This window comes from Abramis brama, assembly GCF_963993115.1.
Source record: "Abramis brama genome assembly, chromosome: 10".
In the NCBI taxonomy this organism is placed as follows: Eukaryota; Metazoa; Chordata; class Actinopteri; order Cypriniformes; family Leuciscidae; genus Abramis; species Abramis brama.
Genome location: NC_139972.1, coordinates 14653433 through 14672730, shown reverse-complemented (window position 1 = coordinate 14672730; position 19298 = coordinate 14653433). Strand labels below are relative to the sequence as shown.

The 19298-nt window shown below is 35.8% G+C and overlaps 4 protein-coding genes across 4 annotated transcripts; all 4 read right to left on the bottom strand.

Annotated features, from left to right (window-relative positions):
- Positions 1–1195: 1195 nt before the first annotated feature.
- LOC311090174 (dehydrogenase/reductase SDR family member 11-like) lies at positions 1196–4562 on the bottom strand. Its single transcript, XM_084125324.1, has 8 exons — positions 4510–4562; positions 3969–4168; positions 2387–2596; positions 2196–2290; positions 1979–2108; positions 1803–1895; positions 1661–1726; positions 1196–1438 (listed from the first exon to the last, which is right to left on the bottom strand). Exons 2-8 carry the CDS (start codon positions 4098–4100, stop codon positions 1397–1399), a joined length of 768 nt encoding a protein of 255 aa, XP_083981450.1. The 5' UTR covers positions 4101–4168; positions 4510–4562; the 3' UTR covers positions 1196–1396.
- A 1899-nt stretch (positions 4563–6461) lies between these two features.
- LOC311090182 (dehydrogenase/reductase SDR family member 11-like) lies at positions 6462–8730 on the bottom strand. The gene is made up of 7 exons (XM_084125332.1): positions 8453–8730; positions 7741–7950; positions 7552–7646; positions 7318–7447; positions 7110–7202; positions 6955–7020; positions 6462–6770 (listed from the first exon to the last, which is right to left on the bottom strand). The coding sequence occupies exons 2-7, from the start codon at positions 7747–7749 to the stop codon at positions 6729–6731; spliced, it is 435 nt and encodes a 144-aa protein (XP_083981458.1). The 5' UTR covers positions 7750–7950; positions 8453–8730; the 3' UTR covers positions 6462–6728.
- A 569-nt stretch (positions 8731–9299) lies between these two features.
- Positions 9300–13066, bottom strand: LOC311090175 (dehydrogenase/reductase SDR family member 11-like). The gene is made up of 7 exons (XM_084125325.1): positions 12857–13066; positions 12519–12728; positions 11932–12026; positions 11703–11832; positions 11514–11606; positions 11373–11438; positions 9300–11215 (listed from the first exon to the last, which is right to left on the bottom strand). Exons 1-7 carry the CDS (start codon positions 12986–12988, stop codon positions 11174–11176), a joined length of 768 nt encoding a protein of 255 aa, XP_083981451.1. The 5' UTR covers positions 12989–13066; the 3' UTR covers positions 9300–11173.
- A 474-nt stretch (positions 13067–13540) lies between these two features.
- Positions 13541–17724, bottom strand: ca4b (carbonic anhydrase IV b). Its single transcript, XM_084125334.1, has 8 exons — positions 17544–17724; positions 16563–16607; positions 16173–16337; positions 15681–15826; positions 15500–15592; positions 15126–15192; positions 14495–14658; positions 13541–14146 (listed from the first exon to the last, which is right to left on the bottom strand). The coding sequence occupies exons 1-8, from the start codon at positions 17599–17601 to the stop codon at positions 13970–13972; spliced, it is 915 nt and encodes a 304-aa protein (XP_083981460.1). The 5' UTR covers positions 17602–17724; the 3' UTR covers positions 13541–13969.
- Positions 17725–19298: the final 1574 nt, after the last annotated feature.

The window sequence follows — 19298 nt, the reverse complement described above, 5'->3', positions numbered from 1 at the left end:
AAGAGGGCGGGAACGTGTTCCCATGAGAACAAGAGGCTTTTGCTGAGTAACTACACATTCTGTCCACATGCTGAGATGAGACAGGTCATCAAAAGGCAGCAGAGAAACTAGAACGAATGTGAGGGGGGTAAAAAGTATGAAAAGTGGCTATATAACTAAATAAAAGAGGCTAAATAACTAAAATAAAGCAAGATAATTGTAATCCGCTTTACAATTTTAATACTTTAATGGCAAAACAATGAGCACTTCATGCTTCCCTTATATACTTTGGACTGAACATTTCTGGTTGCTAGGGAATTTTCCTTGAGATGCCAATCATGCATGAGGAAACATTGGACCAAGAGCAGCAACAGAGTCTTAAAACTGATGCAAGAGCAACATCAGTCATCATAAAGGCATTGGAAAGCAACATTTACTTTACAACATTAAAATAATTTATTAAGGTGTTGTATTCAGCTCTTGGCATGATAAACGTTGGCAGTACTTTCAGTACTTTTTAATATTCAACAACTGTCACGCTTGATTTCAGAGAAAAGCAGAAAAACCAAGAAAGAGTAAAGAGCTATTTGGAAGTTTCTTCACATACACTTTAGGAATCAAAATACAGTTAATTTTAAAGTGAAAATCAGGTCTAGTCATGGATATAATAGTGCTGTCAATTCAAAAATGCTGATCTGTCATTTCCTTACTTTCAAGTTGTTCCAACTCATATGATTTTCTTTACCCATAAAACAGAGGTAAATGTTTGAAAAACCTTTGCTGTTCTTTTCCATATAATGAAAGTGAATAAGATGTATAAATGTATCATAAATGTATCATAAAAGACTGCACAAGTCTTCACAAGCGAATGCGAATGTCTTTTTATCATCATTAATTCTAGCATAGTTCAGTTGTAAAAGTTTCTTACTATGTAAAATTAAACCAATCTTACTGATTCCACGAGAATGTTTTTGTTTTTCTTTTCAAAAGTGCATTAAGATGTTGAGTTAGGTAATGCCTCAGGTTACAAGGGTTTATGGTCTAAACTCAATACCTCAGTCAATGTTTGATTCAAGCCAATAATGCAATGTGACCCTGTAATGCTGAGCTGTAAACTCAGAGCTAAAGTAAGGTTTGTGAAGAAGCATCAGCACTGGTTCTTTGTCTGTAAATGTTCATCAATATGTCACGGAAAATAAATGACACCGATTCTGCATTTTGCAAGGCTGATAATTGTTTTAATATTTAATTAAAACAGAACCAAGAGTATTTCGTTTCTAAAAATGTAGTCTAAATAAAATAGTAAAATAAACAATAATTACACAAAATGTTACTTCAGGGTGAGGCAGAGCAGTGTTTTCTACTTGATAATTGCCACAAGGTGTCAGAGATTCTTGATCCTGTTTATCTGTTCATGTTACATCAAGTGCTCAATGGGCATTATCTCAATGTCACCAATCTACACAAAGAGAAAGAAAAAACTTTTGTTTAAAAAAACACAATAAAAACTGCCATTAAATAAAGATTTTACCAAGGAAATTCCCCACTGCTGTTCAAATTGATTCTGTATCAGCATAAAGAACAGAGATTTCATTCTCAATCTTGTAACATGAGGCTAATTTCATCACCAAAATATCCCATTCATCTCATAATCAGAAAATTAGTGATAAATGATTCTTACTTGAACATGAGGAGGAGCACTTAGGACATACCCCACTGCATTGGTTATGTCAGCTGCTTGCAGGCACTGTGAATATGATATTTAAATATTTAAAGAAATGATGACCTAAAACGTGTAGAAAGGAATGAGAATTTATCTATACCTTTACACTTTTGTACGTAGCAACAGCTTTTTCTGGGGTTTCACTAAAGAGCCGGTAGGCAAATTCTGTCTCCACTAAACCAGGAGATATAGACTGTTAAAGAAAGAGCAATCTTAGTGCCAACAAGTCTTAGAACTTTAGTTTTAAAGTTAGAAAAGTGTTCATCCTGCTCTTACTGTGGCACGTATGTGGGTTTTGGCCTCGTGTAACTCTTGCCGGAGACCTTCAGTGAGAGCAGTCACAGCATATTTGCTGGCAGTGTAGAAGTGTGCATCAGCGTTGTTGATAACCCGGTGTCCACAAATACTAAAACACATTTTAAGGTCCTGAATGCTTGGTACCTGGACATAAACATGAATATGCATAAAAAGGTGCAATGAAATTCTACTGTACCTGTTAATATTGATGATATGGCCGTCATCAACTTTTCTTTCTTTCATGGACTGGTAAGCCTCACGGGTGCACACTGACAGGGCAATGACATTCACCTGAAAAATTTAAACATTTTGAGATGAGATGACTAACATCACGCTTTCTTTATATTGCCAGATTAGGAATACCTGTGTTCCTGCTGAGTTACTTACATCCATCATAGTCCTCCAGCCACTGGTTTTGCCACTCAATAGAGGCTCTGGGAGAGCCAAACCAGCATTATTAATGCACACGTCAATGCCCTGATGTTGAACTTTGATCCAGGAGAACATAGATAACACTTCGTCCTCTACAGACAGATCACATTTATACGGGAACAGAGTGCCGCTGAATCCACTACTGACACATTCTAATGCCAAATTCTGCGAAAGAAAAAGTTCTTTGAGATTCATATTTCATGAAGGTTTTAAAGCTCAGAACCATTATTACTGCTGTTGTATCATACAGTAGGCTATATTTGGCAGGAATCCAATATAGGCTACACTGCATTGTTGTTATTGAATAATCTTGGACATTTTTGCTAAGATTGGGCACTTTTTAAACATCTATCTATAAATTACAGAAATGTCTGTCTGTATGTCTGTCTGTCTGTGTGTGGGTGTTATTGGCATATCTCTCGAAACGTTACTCCGATGGATTTCAAACTTGACAGGTGTCTCGCTACGGGCACGAGTAAGTGCAGTGCCAAGTTTGATGTTGTTTGGATGAGAAATGCAAAAGATATCGTTAAAAATACCAGTAAAAGAAGCACTTAGAAGGTTGTGGTTTAAAAATAAACATTCTGACATTAGAGGGTTGTATCAGTCAAAGAAGCCCAAAGAAGGTTGTGGTTTAAAAATAAACATTCTGATAAGCTACACTGTTTACTTCTGAATATTATATTTTATTCACGGCCATCATTTGTAGTAACCTATTCACAAACTGTTTGCTCAAGCGTAGCATTTTTTCGGAGTTCATTGTGTAGCCTGCTCCCTGAAATCTGTAAGTCACCTGCGCCGTTTACTTCTGTATATTATATCTATTTATAAATTACGGGAACGTCTTTCTGTCTGTGTGTGTGTGTGTGTGTTATTCGCATATCTCTCGAATGCCTATGGATTTCAAACTTGACAGGTGTCTCGCTACGGGCACGAGTAAGTGCAGTGCCAAGTTTGACATTGTTTGGATTAGAAATGCACAAAATATCGGTAAATATATATCGGTAAAAGAAGCACACACTGGCTTTTGCCGCTCTAGCCACTCTGGCTTTTGACCCTCACAGAGAGGGTCGAAGAAAGCAGTGGAGCTTAAGTAGCTTGGAGTTCCCTGTGTAGCCTGCTCCCTGAATCGTGTAGTTCAATGTTCCACATTTATTGTATGTCATTATGTCAGTATCAGTATTTGCTTTCTACCATGCACAAATAAAAATGTCACTGAACTTTTGCTGTGCAATTGTAACAATGAGCACTCAAACACACCAAACCAACAATTACTAAAAACACACACAAAAACTGATTTTGCACACAAAAACTTTTGCACGGGCATTTTGCACTAGTATTTTAAATTACATGATAGAAATTAATAAAATATAAATTATCAAGGTATTAATAAATAGTGAACAACACAGACTAACTCTGTGCAAACACTTTCTTGCCCACTTATCTTCACTACCTTCAATTTCCACACGATGCCGTTTTTTCGTCATCAATCAATCATTATAGGCAAATTTTATTCTGCAGATAGCTGTATAATTACCTCAATTTGCTTCACATTTCTGGCACATCCGACCACCTTCATGCCATGCTGCACAAGAGACTTTGCGATTGCAGCTCCGATTCCCACTGAAGCCCCAGTGACAAGAGCAACCCTGCCTTTCCAGCGATCCATGTTACAAGTTCACAAAACTCTTACAGAAGAGCTGCTGCCAGTTTGCAGTCAGATCATCACTGCAACCCCTTTATGTAAACGAACACTCCCTGAGAATCTAGCCAATAGCAACACACTTCCGATTCTACTATAATTTCTCATAAAATAGGCTAATGCAAACGACCCCACGATATTTACAAAAGCAGCAATTTTGTCTAATTCGTTAGCAATTGTTACAACAAAAGAAAAAACTAATACTAGCAAATCAAGATCCATAAACAAGGCTTTAATCAAAGTAATCAACGTTCAAACGTGCTGCTGATGCTGTCTTACAGTGAATTATATTGTAAGTGACACTCAGAAGGAAATATTCATAACAGCAAAATTCATTGTGCGGCAAACAACACCTCTGCATCCAAAACAAACTCACGTGCGTTTGAAATGAACATAAATGCGTCCCGACCCGTGCAGTGATTTGTATTTGATCTTTGCCCCGATTCCCTTCTGGGCAATAATTAAAGAGATAGTTCACTCAAAAATGAAAATTCTACTCTCCCTCGTCTCGTGTCGTTCCAAACCCGCAAGACTTTCGTTCATCTTCGGAACACAACTCAAGATCTTTTTGATGAAATCTGAGAGATTTCATCAAAATGTCCCCAAACGAGACAGTTTGGGGGCAAGCAGCTCCGTCTGCAACAAAACACATTGGTTCACTTTACAATCGAGCAATAAAAATTATGGATAAAAAGCCAATCCGCTATCATCACTGTTACATACTGGAGAAATACAAAATATTAAGCTTTGAAAGCTTTGGTAATTTATGTTTCCTTAAATTAATCTTCAAGTGTATTAATAATTTAGCACCTGAGCCTCTTAGTAAATTTACTGAATTACAGAAGAGTTACTAGAAGTAGTACAAATCATAACTGTACAATACCATACTGTAGGACAAGCTTTGCACAGACTGCCTTTTCTGTTAAGAGCTGTAGGCTATGGAATGCATTACCATCTGATATTAAGGCCATATCTGACTTCAAAAAGTTCACTTCCAGGATTAAGCTGTGGCTAAAGACAAACCAAAACTGTATACATTTTTAATTGTTGTTATAATTGTGCATGATTATGTATGTATGTATGCATGTATGTATATGTGTGTATGTGTATATGTGTATATATGTGTATATATATATATACATTAGTTTTGTATTATTTCTTGTTTTTTATGTATGTATCTGTTTTATAATGTTCTTAGAAATGCCCAACCAGGGACAGGAGTTGAAAATTAGCACTAGCTATAAACTCTATATGCTGCGCATCAGTTACAGGCTTTGTATTGTAACTATGTTTGCTTGTATGGTCCCTGTTAAATAAACTTTAAATAAATAAAATTTCTGTCCCCCGTTGACAGTTATATGCAACTTACACTTTGACGCTTAAAAAGTTCATAAAGAGATCATAAAACGAATCCATATGAATTGAGTGGCAACATTTTCTGAAGAGACACGATCGCTTCAAATGATTGACAGATTGAATTTAGGCTTTTTTCCCCCCATTATCCCATATAAACATTCATCAATGCACACATTAGTTATGGTAAATGGAAGCTCAGCCATGTTCGCTTGACGCGAGAAACAGTGAGGTTCATTCTCTTGGGATATGCAGCATGTTTGAGCTTCAGAAAGAACCAATGAGGCTCATTCTCTTGGGTTATGCAGCATGTTTGAGCTTCAGAAAGAACCAATGAGGTTCATTCTCGTGTTACGCGTTTGAGCTTCCACAAGAACCAATGATGCTTCCTCTCACACTTCAAGCAAGTACAGTTGAGCTTGTTTATGTTGAGCTTGTTGAGCTTGTTTATGAGCTTGTACATTTTTCGCTGATAAATGTTTATATGTGAATAAAAGCCTTAATTAAATCTGTTCATCATATAAAGTGATCTTGTCTCTTCAGGAAATTTGGACTAAACCGTTCAATTCATATAGCCTATGGATTAGTTTTACAATCTCTTTATGAACTTTTTGAAGTGTCAAAGTGTCAGTTGCGTAGCTGTCAATGGAGGGACAGAAAGCTCTCAGATTTCATCAAAAAGATCTTCATTTGTGTTCCAAAGATGAATAAAAGTCTTACAGGTTTGGAACGACATGAGGGCAAGTACTTACTGACTGAATTTTCATTTTTGGGTGAACTATCCCTTTAAGAACACTTTAGAATAAAACCGTTAATGAGCAGGTTCCAGTATAAGATAAAACCACGTTTGTTTAAAAAAAAAGACTTTTTTATATCCTTGATATTGCATGCTTTCAGTTCGCTATTGAATACTGGCACTTTTTTTTAATCTTTTTCTTTCTTTTTTTTTTTTTACAAGAAAACCAGAAAGAGCTATTGGAAAAGCACATACAGTATTTATCACATCGTGTCAAATCAAAATTGTTCTCATTAACACCAGCATATTTTCTCAAAATCATTTCATTTACTACAATAAAATTTTTTAAATCATGATGAAACAGAACAGTGCTTTGTGTTTTTACAAAATGCATTTAAAAAATGTAGAGACTTGACAATTATTTATTCGATTATATTGGACACGCCTGTGATCTTTGATTGTCTGTGAACGTTGGTCCCTGATATTGGCACTTGATCCTGTTTATCTTATGTCAACTGCTCCACTGGTCTCATCTGAATGTCACCAATCTACAAAGAGCAAAGGAAAAAACTCTAAATTACAATTAAATTATAAATCATCAAGTTTACACCTAAAAATATGTGGATATACTAAAATATAACAAAGTGTGATCTCATATGACTGAAAGACAGCAAACATTAACATGTTAATGCTGCAGCACAATAGTTTTCTCCAGTGATGGATGACACTTACTTGAACATGAGGAGGAGCACTTAGGACATACACCACTGCGTTTGCTATGTCATCTGCTTGCAGGCACTGCAAATATGATTTCCAAATTTTATAAAGGTAAACAATGACCTTTTATGCTCTGCAGACAAGAATCAGGATTTGTCTTATACTTATACCTTTATACTTTTATATGTAGCAGCAGCCTTTTCTGGGTTTTGACTAAAGAGCCGGTAGGTTAACTCCGTCTCCACTAAACCAGGAGATATAGACTGTCAAAGAAAGAGCAATCTTAGTGCTAGCACATTTATGAACATTGGACATGCAATACTCATTTTCATAAATAAAGTGTTCATCGAAAACATGTCTTGGTTATCCTGCTCTTACTGTGGCACGTATGTGGGTTTTGGCCTCGCGTAACTCTTGCCGGAGACCTTCAGTGAGAGCAGTCACAGCATATTTGCTGGCAGTGTAGAAGTGTAAATCAGCATTGTGGAGGACACGGTGTCCACACATGCTAAAACATAGTACGATATTTAGAGTCAGGATGCTTTGGTGCATGGCACAGGAATATAAATGCAGAAAATATGTCTAAAAATGTCCATTAAAACATTATAGTACCCATTAAAATTAATGATATGGCCATCATCAATATATCTTTCTTTCATGGAACGGTAAGCCTCTTGGGTGCACACTGAGAGGGCAATGACATTCACCTGAAATTTTTTGAACAAATTGACTAAAATTACATAGCCTATTCTAGCTCCATGTTGTCAGAATGGAAATATATTTATTCTGTGATTTACTTACATCCATCATAGTCCTCCAGCCACTGGTTTTGCCACTCTATAGAGGCTCTGGGAGAGCCAAACCAGCATTATTAATGCACACGTCAATGCCCTGATGTTGAACTTTGATCCAGGAGAACATGGATAACACTTCGTCCTCTACAGACAGATCACATTTATACGGGAACAGAGTGCCGCTGAATCCACTACTGACACACTCTGCTGCCAAATTCTATGGAAAAAGATTTACATTTTATGAAGGGTCAAAGCTCAAAACCATTGGCAGAGACAAACAAATTGTGCATGAGGTTAATTATTATAGCTGCCTACCAATTTTTAGAACTTTGTCCTTATGAACACATTGTTCCATATGTCTTATAAGAAATATGAAATTGCTGTTATGTAAAGCATTTCAAACATTAAGATTAGCCTATATTATTAAAATGTGATGTGGCCAACAATAGACAGGTGTTTAAATCATAACAGAAATGTCTTTGTTGGCTTAATTTTCTCACCCTCATGTTCTTCTCAACCTGTATGACTTTTTATTGTGTAAAACATCAAATGAGAAATTTTGAATAATGTTCATGCTGCTTTTTTTCCCATTAACTGACCAGGGTGCTGTCAAACTTAAAAAAAGTAAACAGAAAGGTAATCACCAATGAATCAATAGACATTTTGTTCATCATACGCAAACCTTTAATCCTCTGCTACAAATGCGTAATGTAAATTACCTCAATTTGCTTCACATTTCTGGCACATCCGACCACCTTCATGCCATGCTGCACAAGAGACTTTGCGATTGCAGCTCCGATTCCCACTGAAGCCCCAGTGACAAGAGCAACCCTGCCTTTCCAGCGATCCATGTTACAAGTTCACAAAACAACAGAAGAGCTGCTGCCAGTTTGCAGTGACCTTTACTTCATAATTCCCTGTTGTTATTGAATATGCAATGAGTCTAAGAATCTAGCCAATGCACGACCTACTGTGCCACACCTGATCACTCCTATCTGTTCCTCTGAGATTTTTTGCGGCAGCAAGTAATTTTTGTGAATTCAAACAATAGGGATCGCTTTTTTTGCAAGAGCTCGTTATTTGCGTCTTCCGCATTTTCTAGTGTAGCAGTAAAATTCAGTTCAGTAAACGTGTATAACCGTTAGGATTGTTTCTGCAAATTCTGCGTCCCATTTTGTGCCTGTGTTCTGAGTCACTATACGTTTGGAAGCATCACGTTCCTGCAGTGCTATACAAAATTCGCCCTCAATGCTGTAAATTGCATCAATTTGTCTGAAAACTTCAGTGCTGACTGTAGGCTATATTCAGTTTTAATGCCACTGACAGCATGGTTATCGGTGGGTTTCACTGAAAAACAACAAAAAACACTACACATAACCTTTCATTTTTATAAAAGCAGCTACAAATTCAGCAGTTTTGAGCCTGTCCTCAGCCATGTTTGTAATAAAATGTATTAATTTATTTCTCCTTGACTTCATAAAATTAATGTTCTTCAACAGTTGGCACTTTTCTTTTCAAAGAAAAAAGCTATTTGATAGTTTCATCACAAACAATTTAAGAAGAAAATCATGATATAAATCCCTCCTTTTTATTAGTGCATCACTTAGAAATAGCAGTTCAGAACTGCAGACACAGAACTAAACAGAAATGTATAAAAAAGCATCAGATTTCCTGAACAATCTACAAAACATATACAGTTGTGGTCAGAATGATTGGCACCCCTGGTAAATATGATCAAAGATGGCGGTAAAAATAAATCTGCATTGTTTATTCTTTTGATCTTTCATTCAAAAATGTAACCTTTCATTGAAGTAAAAGAATTGAAAGTGGGGGGAAATCACATTATGAAATAAATGTTTTTCTCCAAAACACATTGGCCACAATATTTGGCACCCCTATAATTTTTTACGAGTAAAATATCTCTGAAGTATATCAATATTTACCTTTTTTTTAGCACACCAGGGTGACTAGAAAAACATGAAATTGTCTAGCTATGACTTCTTGTTCACAGGAGTTTAAATATGAGGAAACACAAAGGCCAAATTCCCTTAATCATCCTTCACAATGAGTAAAACCAAAGAATATAGTTCTGATGTGCAGCAAAAGATTGTTGAGCATTACAAAATAGAAAGTGGCTGTAAGAAAATAGCTAAAGAATTGAAAATCCCCATTTTGACCATCAGGGCAATAATTAAGAAGTTCCAATCAACTAAAGATGTTACGAATCTGCCTGGAACAGGACAGGTGTCTATATTGTCTTAATGCTTGTTGAGGAGGAAAGTTTGAGTGGCCAAAGACTCTCCAAGGATCACAGATGGAGAATTGCAGAGATTAGTTGAGTCTTGGGGTCAGAAAGCCTAAAAAAAATAATTAACAGCACCTACATCGCCACATGTTGTTTAGGAGGGTTTCAAGAAAAATCCTCCTCGCTCATCCAAAAACAAACTCCAGCATATTCAGTTGTCAGACACGACTGGAACTTCAAAAGGGGCCGGATTCTATTGTCAGATGAAACTTTTAAAAATAGCTTTTTGGCAGCAAATATACAGCTAGATCTTTAATGTTGTGGATCTATTTTTTTGGAGGTCCTGGACTTCTTGTTCAGATACATGGTATCATGGATTCTAGCAAATACCAACAGATAAAAAATCAAAACCTGATGCATGGACTCTGCTAGAAATCTCATAATGGGCCGTGGTTGGATCTTCCATCAGGACAACAATCCAAAACGAACATAAAAATCAACACAAAAACGTGTCACTGAGCACAAATTGTATCTTCTGCCATGACCGTCCCTTTTCCCTGACCTGATGAGTGGGCTGAACTGAAGAGAAGAAGCACCAACATGGAGCTGGGAATCTGAAGGATCTGGAGTGATTCTGTAAGGAGGAATGACCTCTGATCTCTTGTCAGATGATTTCCAAACTCATCGGGCATTATAGAAAAAAAGAAGAACACTCAGAGCTGTTATCTTGGCAAAGGGTATTTAATAAAAGGGTGCCAATAATTATGGCCAGCGTGTTTTGGAGAAAAACATTTATTTCATAATGTAATTCTCCCCCTGTATGTTCACTTGTGTTTGTTCATCAGTATAATGTAAAGCAAAAAAATTACAGTGATTCTGCATTTTGCAAGACTGATAACTCTATATTTGATCCCAAAACCACCCAGCACACTTTGCATAATTTCTCCAATACTAATTATAGTCTTTTTTTTATATAACATATAGATTTTATAAGTAATTATAAAATGTAAACTTCATGATTTGACAGATCAGTGTTCTGTGTTCTTGTTATTTGCATTTCAAAAGATCTGGAGTGCAGAAACAGTTTATAGGGACATTCTTGTAGTTTTCCCTACATTTAATCTTTGAAACTATATATTGAGCTTTTAAGATGATTGAGATGTCAGCGATGCCTGTTCCTGTTTATCTCTTCAAGTTAAGTCAACTGTTCCACAGGCCTCATCTGAATGTCACCAATCTAGAGATGGGGAAGGAAAAAAACTATTACATGAAGTCTTCCAAGAAAATACACTGCTGAAAATGACCACAGCAGCTCAAGCTGACTGTATGTATATGAACAAACTCAGCAATCATTTACAGCACAATAGTTTTCTCCAGTGATGTTTGACACTTACTTGAACATGAGGAGGAGCACTTAGGACATACACCACTGCGTTTGCTATGTCATCTGCTTCCAGGCACTGTAAATATCATTTACATATTTAAAAATGTAAAAAAATAATCTACAACATAAACAAGAATCAGGATTTGTCTACCTTTATAGTTTTATAGGTAGCAGCAGCCTTTTCTGGGTTTTGACTAAGTAACCGGTAGGCAAATTCTGTCTCCACTAAACCAGGAGATATACACTGTTAAAGAAAGAGAGATCTTAGTGCTAACAAATCTTAGAACTTTACACATGTAATAATAATATTACCTAAATAAAGTGTTCATCCCGTTCTTACTGTGGCACGTATGTGGGTTTTGGCCTCGCGTAACTCTTGCCGGAGACCTTCAGTGAGAGCAGTCACAGCATATTTGCTGGCAGTGTAGAAGTGTACATCAGTATTGTTAACAACCCGGTGTCCACTCATGCTAAAACACAACAAGAGCTTTAAGGATATTGAATGGTTTTTGCCGCGGCACAGGCAGGAATTTGAAGACTGGCAAAAAAAATATAATAAAACATTCTACCTGTTAATATTAATGATATGGCCATCATTAATATTTCTTTCTTTCATGGACTGGTAAGCCTCACGGGTGCACACTGACAGGGCAATGACATTCACCTGAAAAATAGTTAAATTCTTTATTTCATGAGTTTAGTCTGAGGAGTTATTTTTTTTAAACCAATCAGTAAGACATTTAGGAGTAAAACAAGCCATTGATTGATAAAGCAGAAAGTTCCTTTAATAGCCAAATACATATAATCATGTTAGTTTTCAACAGTTTTACCAACATACATATAAAAACAGATGGTTTTAATAGCACTGTATTCAAACAACATTGAAATTACAATTGTAAAAGTAAATGCAAATTATATTTTGGTTCGTTTTTATAAACTGGTGCATACAACAAACTGAATGTGGACATTTACAAAAAAAAAAAAAAAAAAACCCAAACAAACAACGTAGGCCGCCGTGATGTCAGAGAGCACGTAATGACGTGAATGAATCACTGACTCGGTCAAATCGGCTCACTGAAAGAACTGAAATGAATCACTGACTCGCTTTGTCGTATCAAGACGCTACACGGCTACTGTATTCAGTTAGCCTACTTACATCCATCATAGTCCTCCAGCCACTGGTTTTGCCACTCAATAGAGGCTCTGGGAAAGCCAAACCAGCATTATTAATGCACACGTCAATGCCCTGATGTTGAACTTTGATCCAGGAGAACATGGATAACACTTCGTCCTCTACAGACAGATCACATTTATACGGGAACAGAGTGCCGCTGAATCCACTACTGACACACTCTGCTGCCAAATTCTGCGAAAGAAAAAAAGAACACGCGATTCTTCAAATAGTTCGTATAGTCCTACATTTAGGCTAACATTTACTTCTCGCAAGTGTATGCAGTGAACCGCACTGCTGTTTGCTCGTTAACGCTAGATTACCTGTATTTGCTCTAGATTTCTGGCACATCCGACCACCTTCATGCCATGCTGCACAAGAGACTTTGCGATTGCAGCTCCGATTCCCACTGAAGCCCCAGTGACAAGAGCAACCCTGCCTTTCCAGCGATCCATGTTACAAGTTACTCTTAGAATATCAAGTGCTGGACAACTGACTGTGCGGTCACACTTCAAATGTGAGTTTGGAGTGATGATCAGGGGGTTGCCAGGTCCAGCAAAGTTTTCCAGCCCAAGGTTGTTTTAAAACCTCTAGACACAACTGCTGGATTTCCATCCAGGACCTCACAGTACACATTTAGCATATATATATATATATATTTTACTTTTTGATAGTCTAATATTTTTCACTGTAAAATCCCCAAGGTTCCCACTTCATTCCCTCTCATCTCTTTTATCGGTTGCCAGATATAGGCTATTCAATATCAAATCACCCAACTTTGCGTGTCAATGAATAATCTGTCTCCAGAGAATCTGGCCAATGAAAACTCACTTTCCTTTTATCCCAGGTGAAATAAAATCTATAGACAGGGTTCAGGCTGTAAAATCTTCACAGGGTTAGTTATTCATTATATACATTGAAATAAATAATTACCAGTGAGTAAGACCATTTATTTGTTGGTTTATGTTTTTTTTATTTTTATTTTTTATTTCGTTTTTAATTGTTTTACAATTAGGACTACCAATTCAGAAAAGCAAGAATACAGTATTTACAATCATAAAAATCCCCCAAAGCACTTCTTAAGTATTGTGAACTGTGTTTCTCTATGTCCTCTGTATATTTAATGTGCAGTGTAATGTCAAACAATGTACTTTTGCACATGCTTTCCACAAATATGATTCAAAATAGGACAATATATATTTTACATTCTTATAACAGACACAGCTAAATATTGTTTTTACACAACAATTTTTTCAACAATATCAGTTCAATTATGACTTTTGTATAAATAATTTTCATACATTCGAGAAGGCCTCTGATGTGGAATGTGCTTTAGGCTCATTTTATGTAGCTGAACAACAATAAAGTTTGATTTGTCTTGAATTAATAAGAAATTATCCAAAAAAAACCTTGTTTCGAGCAATACCCCAAAAACATCAGACCGTGAGAACATAGAGTGATGTGAAAACAGAGCTGATCAATAAGGCAGTGCTAACACAAAAAACAAAACTCCTAGAATAAAACACATCACGTCCATACCGCGGCTGAACGGGCCGGTATGTGTTTACCATGGCAGTCCCATCAGAAAACATCAAGTTTGAAAATGCAGAAAGCTGCAAGACAAAGATAAGGGTTATATGGTGTATATGGTATCATATGGTATGGTACGACTATATGGTATTCTTTAATTCTGTGTTAAAATTTCACTTGTTTATCCACCTTATTTTTACATTTGTAAATTGAATGTGTCTGGCGTCCAGTGTCATCCGCTTATTGTTAATTCTAGCTGTACAAAACAGCTCGGTATGCTGCTTGATATTGCCAACTGACTGTTTATGGCACTGTTATTCTTCTAGTTATAAGAAGATAACTTTTATCTTGTTACAGGCGAATTAATTGGAAATCTCGAAGATTCACAGCGCTTACGTCGCAAAATAAGGTGGATACATATAATAAACTACCTGTTCTTTGCTGAGTGGTATCGCTTTCTCAAATATTGTCCAGACCACAGCTTCAGAGCAGGCTGGTGTGGTGAGAGACCCCTGGTAGCGATAGTACTTCTCCAATTTATCATGGGGGAGAATAAGCATGTCCAATGATACATCTCCAAGTGTTACATTGGTGCCTAAAAAAGATGTGGTCACACTTTAGATAGGGTCCAATTCTCACTATTAACTATTAAAAACAACTTTTGCCTCAATAAACTCCTAATTACTGCTTATTAAGGTAGTTGTTAAGTTTAGGTATTGGGTTGGATTAAGGAATGTAAAATATGGTCATGCAGAATAAGGCATTAATATGTGCTTTATAAGTACTTATAAACATCCAATATCCTAATATGCATGCTAATAAGCAACTAGTTAATAGTGAGAACTGGACCCTAAACTAAAGTGTTACCAAAGATATATATTTATAAACTGTCATGAAGTTCCTCTTCTTCTCTCTAAATATAGCGGGTTGCTGAGCAATAATACATTATACATGTCTCCCGTATTAGAGAATAGATAGCCTGTGTCCTTGAGTGACATATAGGACCTCATCAAGAGGCAATAAACAACATATTAAACTTCGAAGGTAGATAAAAAATCTTACCAGGGTGTGTAATATTTTTCAAAGAATTTATAATGGCTTCATATTTTTTATTGGCATTTTCTGATTCCTGCAGATAAGATAGACACAATAAAATACTTTTATTAGCTGTAAATAACAAACATTTATGATCACATCAGTCTCACTTTATATTAGGTATCTTTAGCTACTATGCAAATACAGTTCATAAAAAAAACAACAGTGTAATTTTAGATGTAATTACAGAAGTTAATTACAGCTAATTAAACGCAGGTATTTTTTTAAAAAACAAGTCCAATGTAAAAACATGTGTGTACACAATAAGTGCACTGTATCAATGCTTTTAAATGTCAGTACACACTTAATTTAAAGTGGGGCCAATGCATCTGTGGTTTTACCTCATAAAAAAATCCAAGAACAGCCACTCCAGAAGGGTCGCCAATGGCTTGTTCCACAGAGGTGTAATTTTCTCTTATATGTACAATGTGCAGCTGTTAAAAATACATAATACATGATTATAGCTCCTTGTCGATTTACAAATAGGTGTAAGAATAAAAACCTGTCTCAAAAGCGTTATACCTCCATAGGGTATTTCTCTCCATCTATCGTATGTTCTGATCCAGGTCCACCGTTCTTGCCCCAGTGCAGGTGAAGCTGCTGAGCTTTGTAAGTAGATCCTAAATTGGCCCCATTAATTGTTGCTCTATTTTGCAGATTCACTTGCACTAAAGATGGAAAAATATTTGACAAAAAATGTTTATAAAGTGAAATAATGTGTGTAAAGTCTATTCATGAAATAGCTGGAAATTATACAATTATATTACACAAACTATATTTTAAAGAATGCCGGTAACCAAACAGTTGACGGTCGCCATTGACTGCCATAGTATGGAAAACAAATACTATGGAAGTAAATGGGGCTCATCAACTGTTTGGTTACCGGCATTCTTTAAAATATAGTTTGTGTTCAACAGAAGAAAGAAACTGATAAGACAAAATATCTTCTTATACAGGTTTGGAACAAGGGCAAGTAAATGATGACAGAATTGTAATTCTTTAAGTAAAGCTTACCTGTGTGTCCATTGTTTATAATGACACCATTGATAATCTCTTGATAGCCTGTAAACTGCACTGGGGTCAGATGACTATCTGAAGAAGTTTTCTTTGTTAAAATGTTAATGGGTGACTGTTTTCTATTTCCACAGTCTGCGGCAACGGTTGCCCATTCATCCGGTCCTGAAAAAAGATCATGCTATGTTAGTATAAATCATATATTACCATTCAAAAGTTTGGATTTCTTAAAAATGTTTTTGAAAGAAGTCTCTTATGTTCACCAATGCTGCACTTATTTGATCAAAGATACAGTAAAAAAAAAAAAAAAAAAACAGATTCTGATTTGAACGGTAGTGTATTTTTTCTTTATAATTTTATAAATGACATTGAACAAGGCTCAGTTCTCACCTACACACGTGTTGATGCACGCTACTTGGTGCTGATAACACCACTCTGAAAGAAAATAAAGTTCAGTCATTCTAAACAAATTTATATATATTGTAATGTATTAATAATGGAATACAATCACATGTACAGTGGGGAAAAAAAGTATTTAGTCAGCCACCAATTGTGCAAGTTCTCCCACTTAAAAAGATGACAGAGGCCTGTAATTTTCATCACAGGTACACTTCAACTATGAGAGACAAAATGAGAAAAAAAATGCAGAAAAAAACATTGTAGGATTTTTAATGAATTTATTTGCAAATTATGGTGGAAAATAAGTATTTGGTCACCTACAAACAAACAAGATTTCTGGCTCTCACAGACCTGTAACTTCTTCTTTAAGAGGCTCCTCTGTCCTCCACTCGTTACCTGTATTAATGGCATCTTTTTGAACTTGTTATCAGTATAAAAGACACCTGTCCACAACCTCAAACAGTCACACTCCAAACTCCACTATGGCCAAGACCAAAGAGCTGTCAAAGGACATCAGAAACAAAATTGTAGACCTGCACCAGGCTGGGAAGACTCTCATCTTTTTAAGTGGGAGAACTTGCACAATTGGTGGCTGACTAAATACTTTTTTTCCCCATTGTAATATAATATGCACATATGCATACAGAAAAATGTCTATATTCAGTCATTCAGTTAATAAATTTGTATTCTATTTAGTCTAATGCGCATCAACAACTCTTGTTGCCAGAAATCTTGATACACTATCCATTATAGATAATATTGGTGCATATATTTTTTTTTTTAACTCAGACAAAGTTAATTTGGCCTGCGCTGTATTGACAGGCCTTCAAACACATACAGTACAAATGTTCACTAAAAGCCAATAAAACTAAAATCCAAAATAATGGATGGATGAACTCAAAGCTCCCTAAATTCAGCAGTAGCTAAATCTGTTTGTATAAATGATATGACATACAAAAATCATTTACCCACCTGCACTTGAAGCAAACCTGCATAAAATAGAAAGAATGGACAGATAGAGCACGTTCATCCTTAATATTTGAATTGAAAAAAATCCCCCTGAAAGATCAATCCAGCTAAAGAGGAGAGAATGTATTTTATGATGGGATTCATCAGTGGTGCATTTTATAACAGCGCTATCTCGGTGTGCCCTCCTTTTTCCGTTTTACAGCACGAAACCTGGTGACCATAAAACTCATTTGTATTAAAATGTGTCATACAGTTTACTGTTAATAATGGGTAATTCAGTGTAGCTAATCTGATAAAGATGTTCTCCACCAAAATACAACCTTTCAAAAAATACTTATTGTCAGTTATTATCAGTTATCACTGATTAATGGATAATGTTGTTGCATACTTTTGGAGCAGTAAGTAAACATGACAACAGTAAAATGAAATGAATGAAAACATAAGAAGAATGTTACATTTATTAACTGTTGTAAGGCACAAAAGCTGTCACATGGTGCGGCTTTCAAAAGGTACACCTTTGTGCTTAAAGAGTGCATATTATACCTTAAAGTTACCTATGTGAACCTTTTTTACAGAGAAAGAGAGTGTATTAATGAGAGTTTTGATGCATGGGCATATAGCATAATGTAACAGAAGGTTGTTTACATAGTTACGCCATCTAGTGGTGATTATAAATAGACACTCTGCGGTCATTCTACTTTTTTCCGGTCTCGCAACTCTAACTTCAAAAATACAAGAAAGTAAAAGTGATGAAAAAGTTGATAACACTTTATTTTACAGTGTCCTTGTTACACATGTCACATATAGTTACTGTAGTAATAACTGTAATTATGCATAATTACAGGCAACTAACCCTAAACCAACCCCTACTCTAACCCTACATGTAGTTACTTAATGCATAATTACACTGTAACACAGAAACCTTAAAAATAAAGTGTAACCAAAAAGTTTTCTGTTCAAAAGTTTTTAATGAACTTTAATGACAATTTCTTGATTAATACGTTGATTGTATTTGAAATGTCTGAAGTCATTGGTTGATATTTATGCATTAAAAAAGGGAGAAATCTTTAATGTAACTTTTATGTCTCTAAAATGTTATGAAGACACAATAAAGGCATTTATTTTGTCTTAAGAAGATAATTGAATTAACCCTAATCTAAACCTGTCTGGATAATACCCATCTTTTCACGCAGTTAGTTTAAAGACGCTATCCACACCGTGGTGTTTATTTCAGGAGTTAATCCAGTATTGTACAGAAATAGATGTAGGCCTATAAGCTCAAGTTCAACGCCTCCTGCTTGAACAGTGAGAATACATTTTACAGGACAAGTATTGAAACAGTAAAACACTGTAAAACACTATAAAGTTCGTGGTGGAGTTGATAATGGATTTATGTGTCTGATAAAAGACAGGCAAACAACGTCCTCTGGTTTGACCTTTAGATTCAACCTTCAGGTTTCATAAGCTCTGATGCTAGCGTATCAAACACACACACACATGCTGCAAATGTAATGAAATAATTTACTTAGAATAGGCTGTCTTTTCAGCTTCGGGCACTTTCATGGCCGGGTATTACTCTTTATTACTAACAGATTTTCATATTACAGCTCTTTTTATTATATGAAGGTCACACATAACACATGAACTGTCTTAGAAACTTTTTATCACGCCTACATCATTTATTTTGAATATGTTTGAATAGGTTTTATGTGTACATTTTATTGTTTTACCCTTGTCCCAGACACAGATGTAAAATCA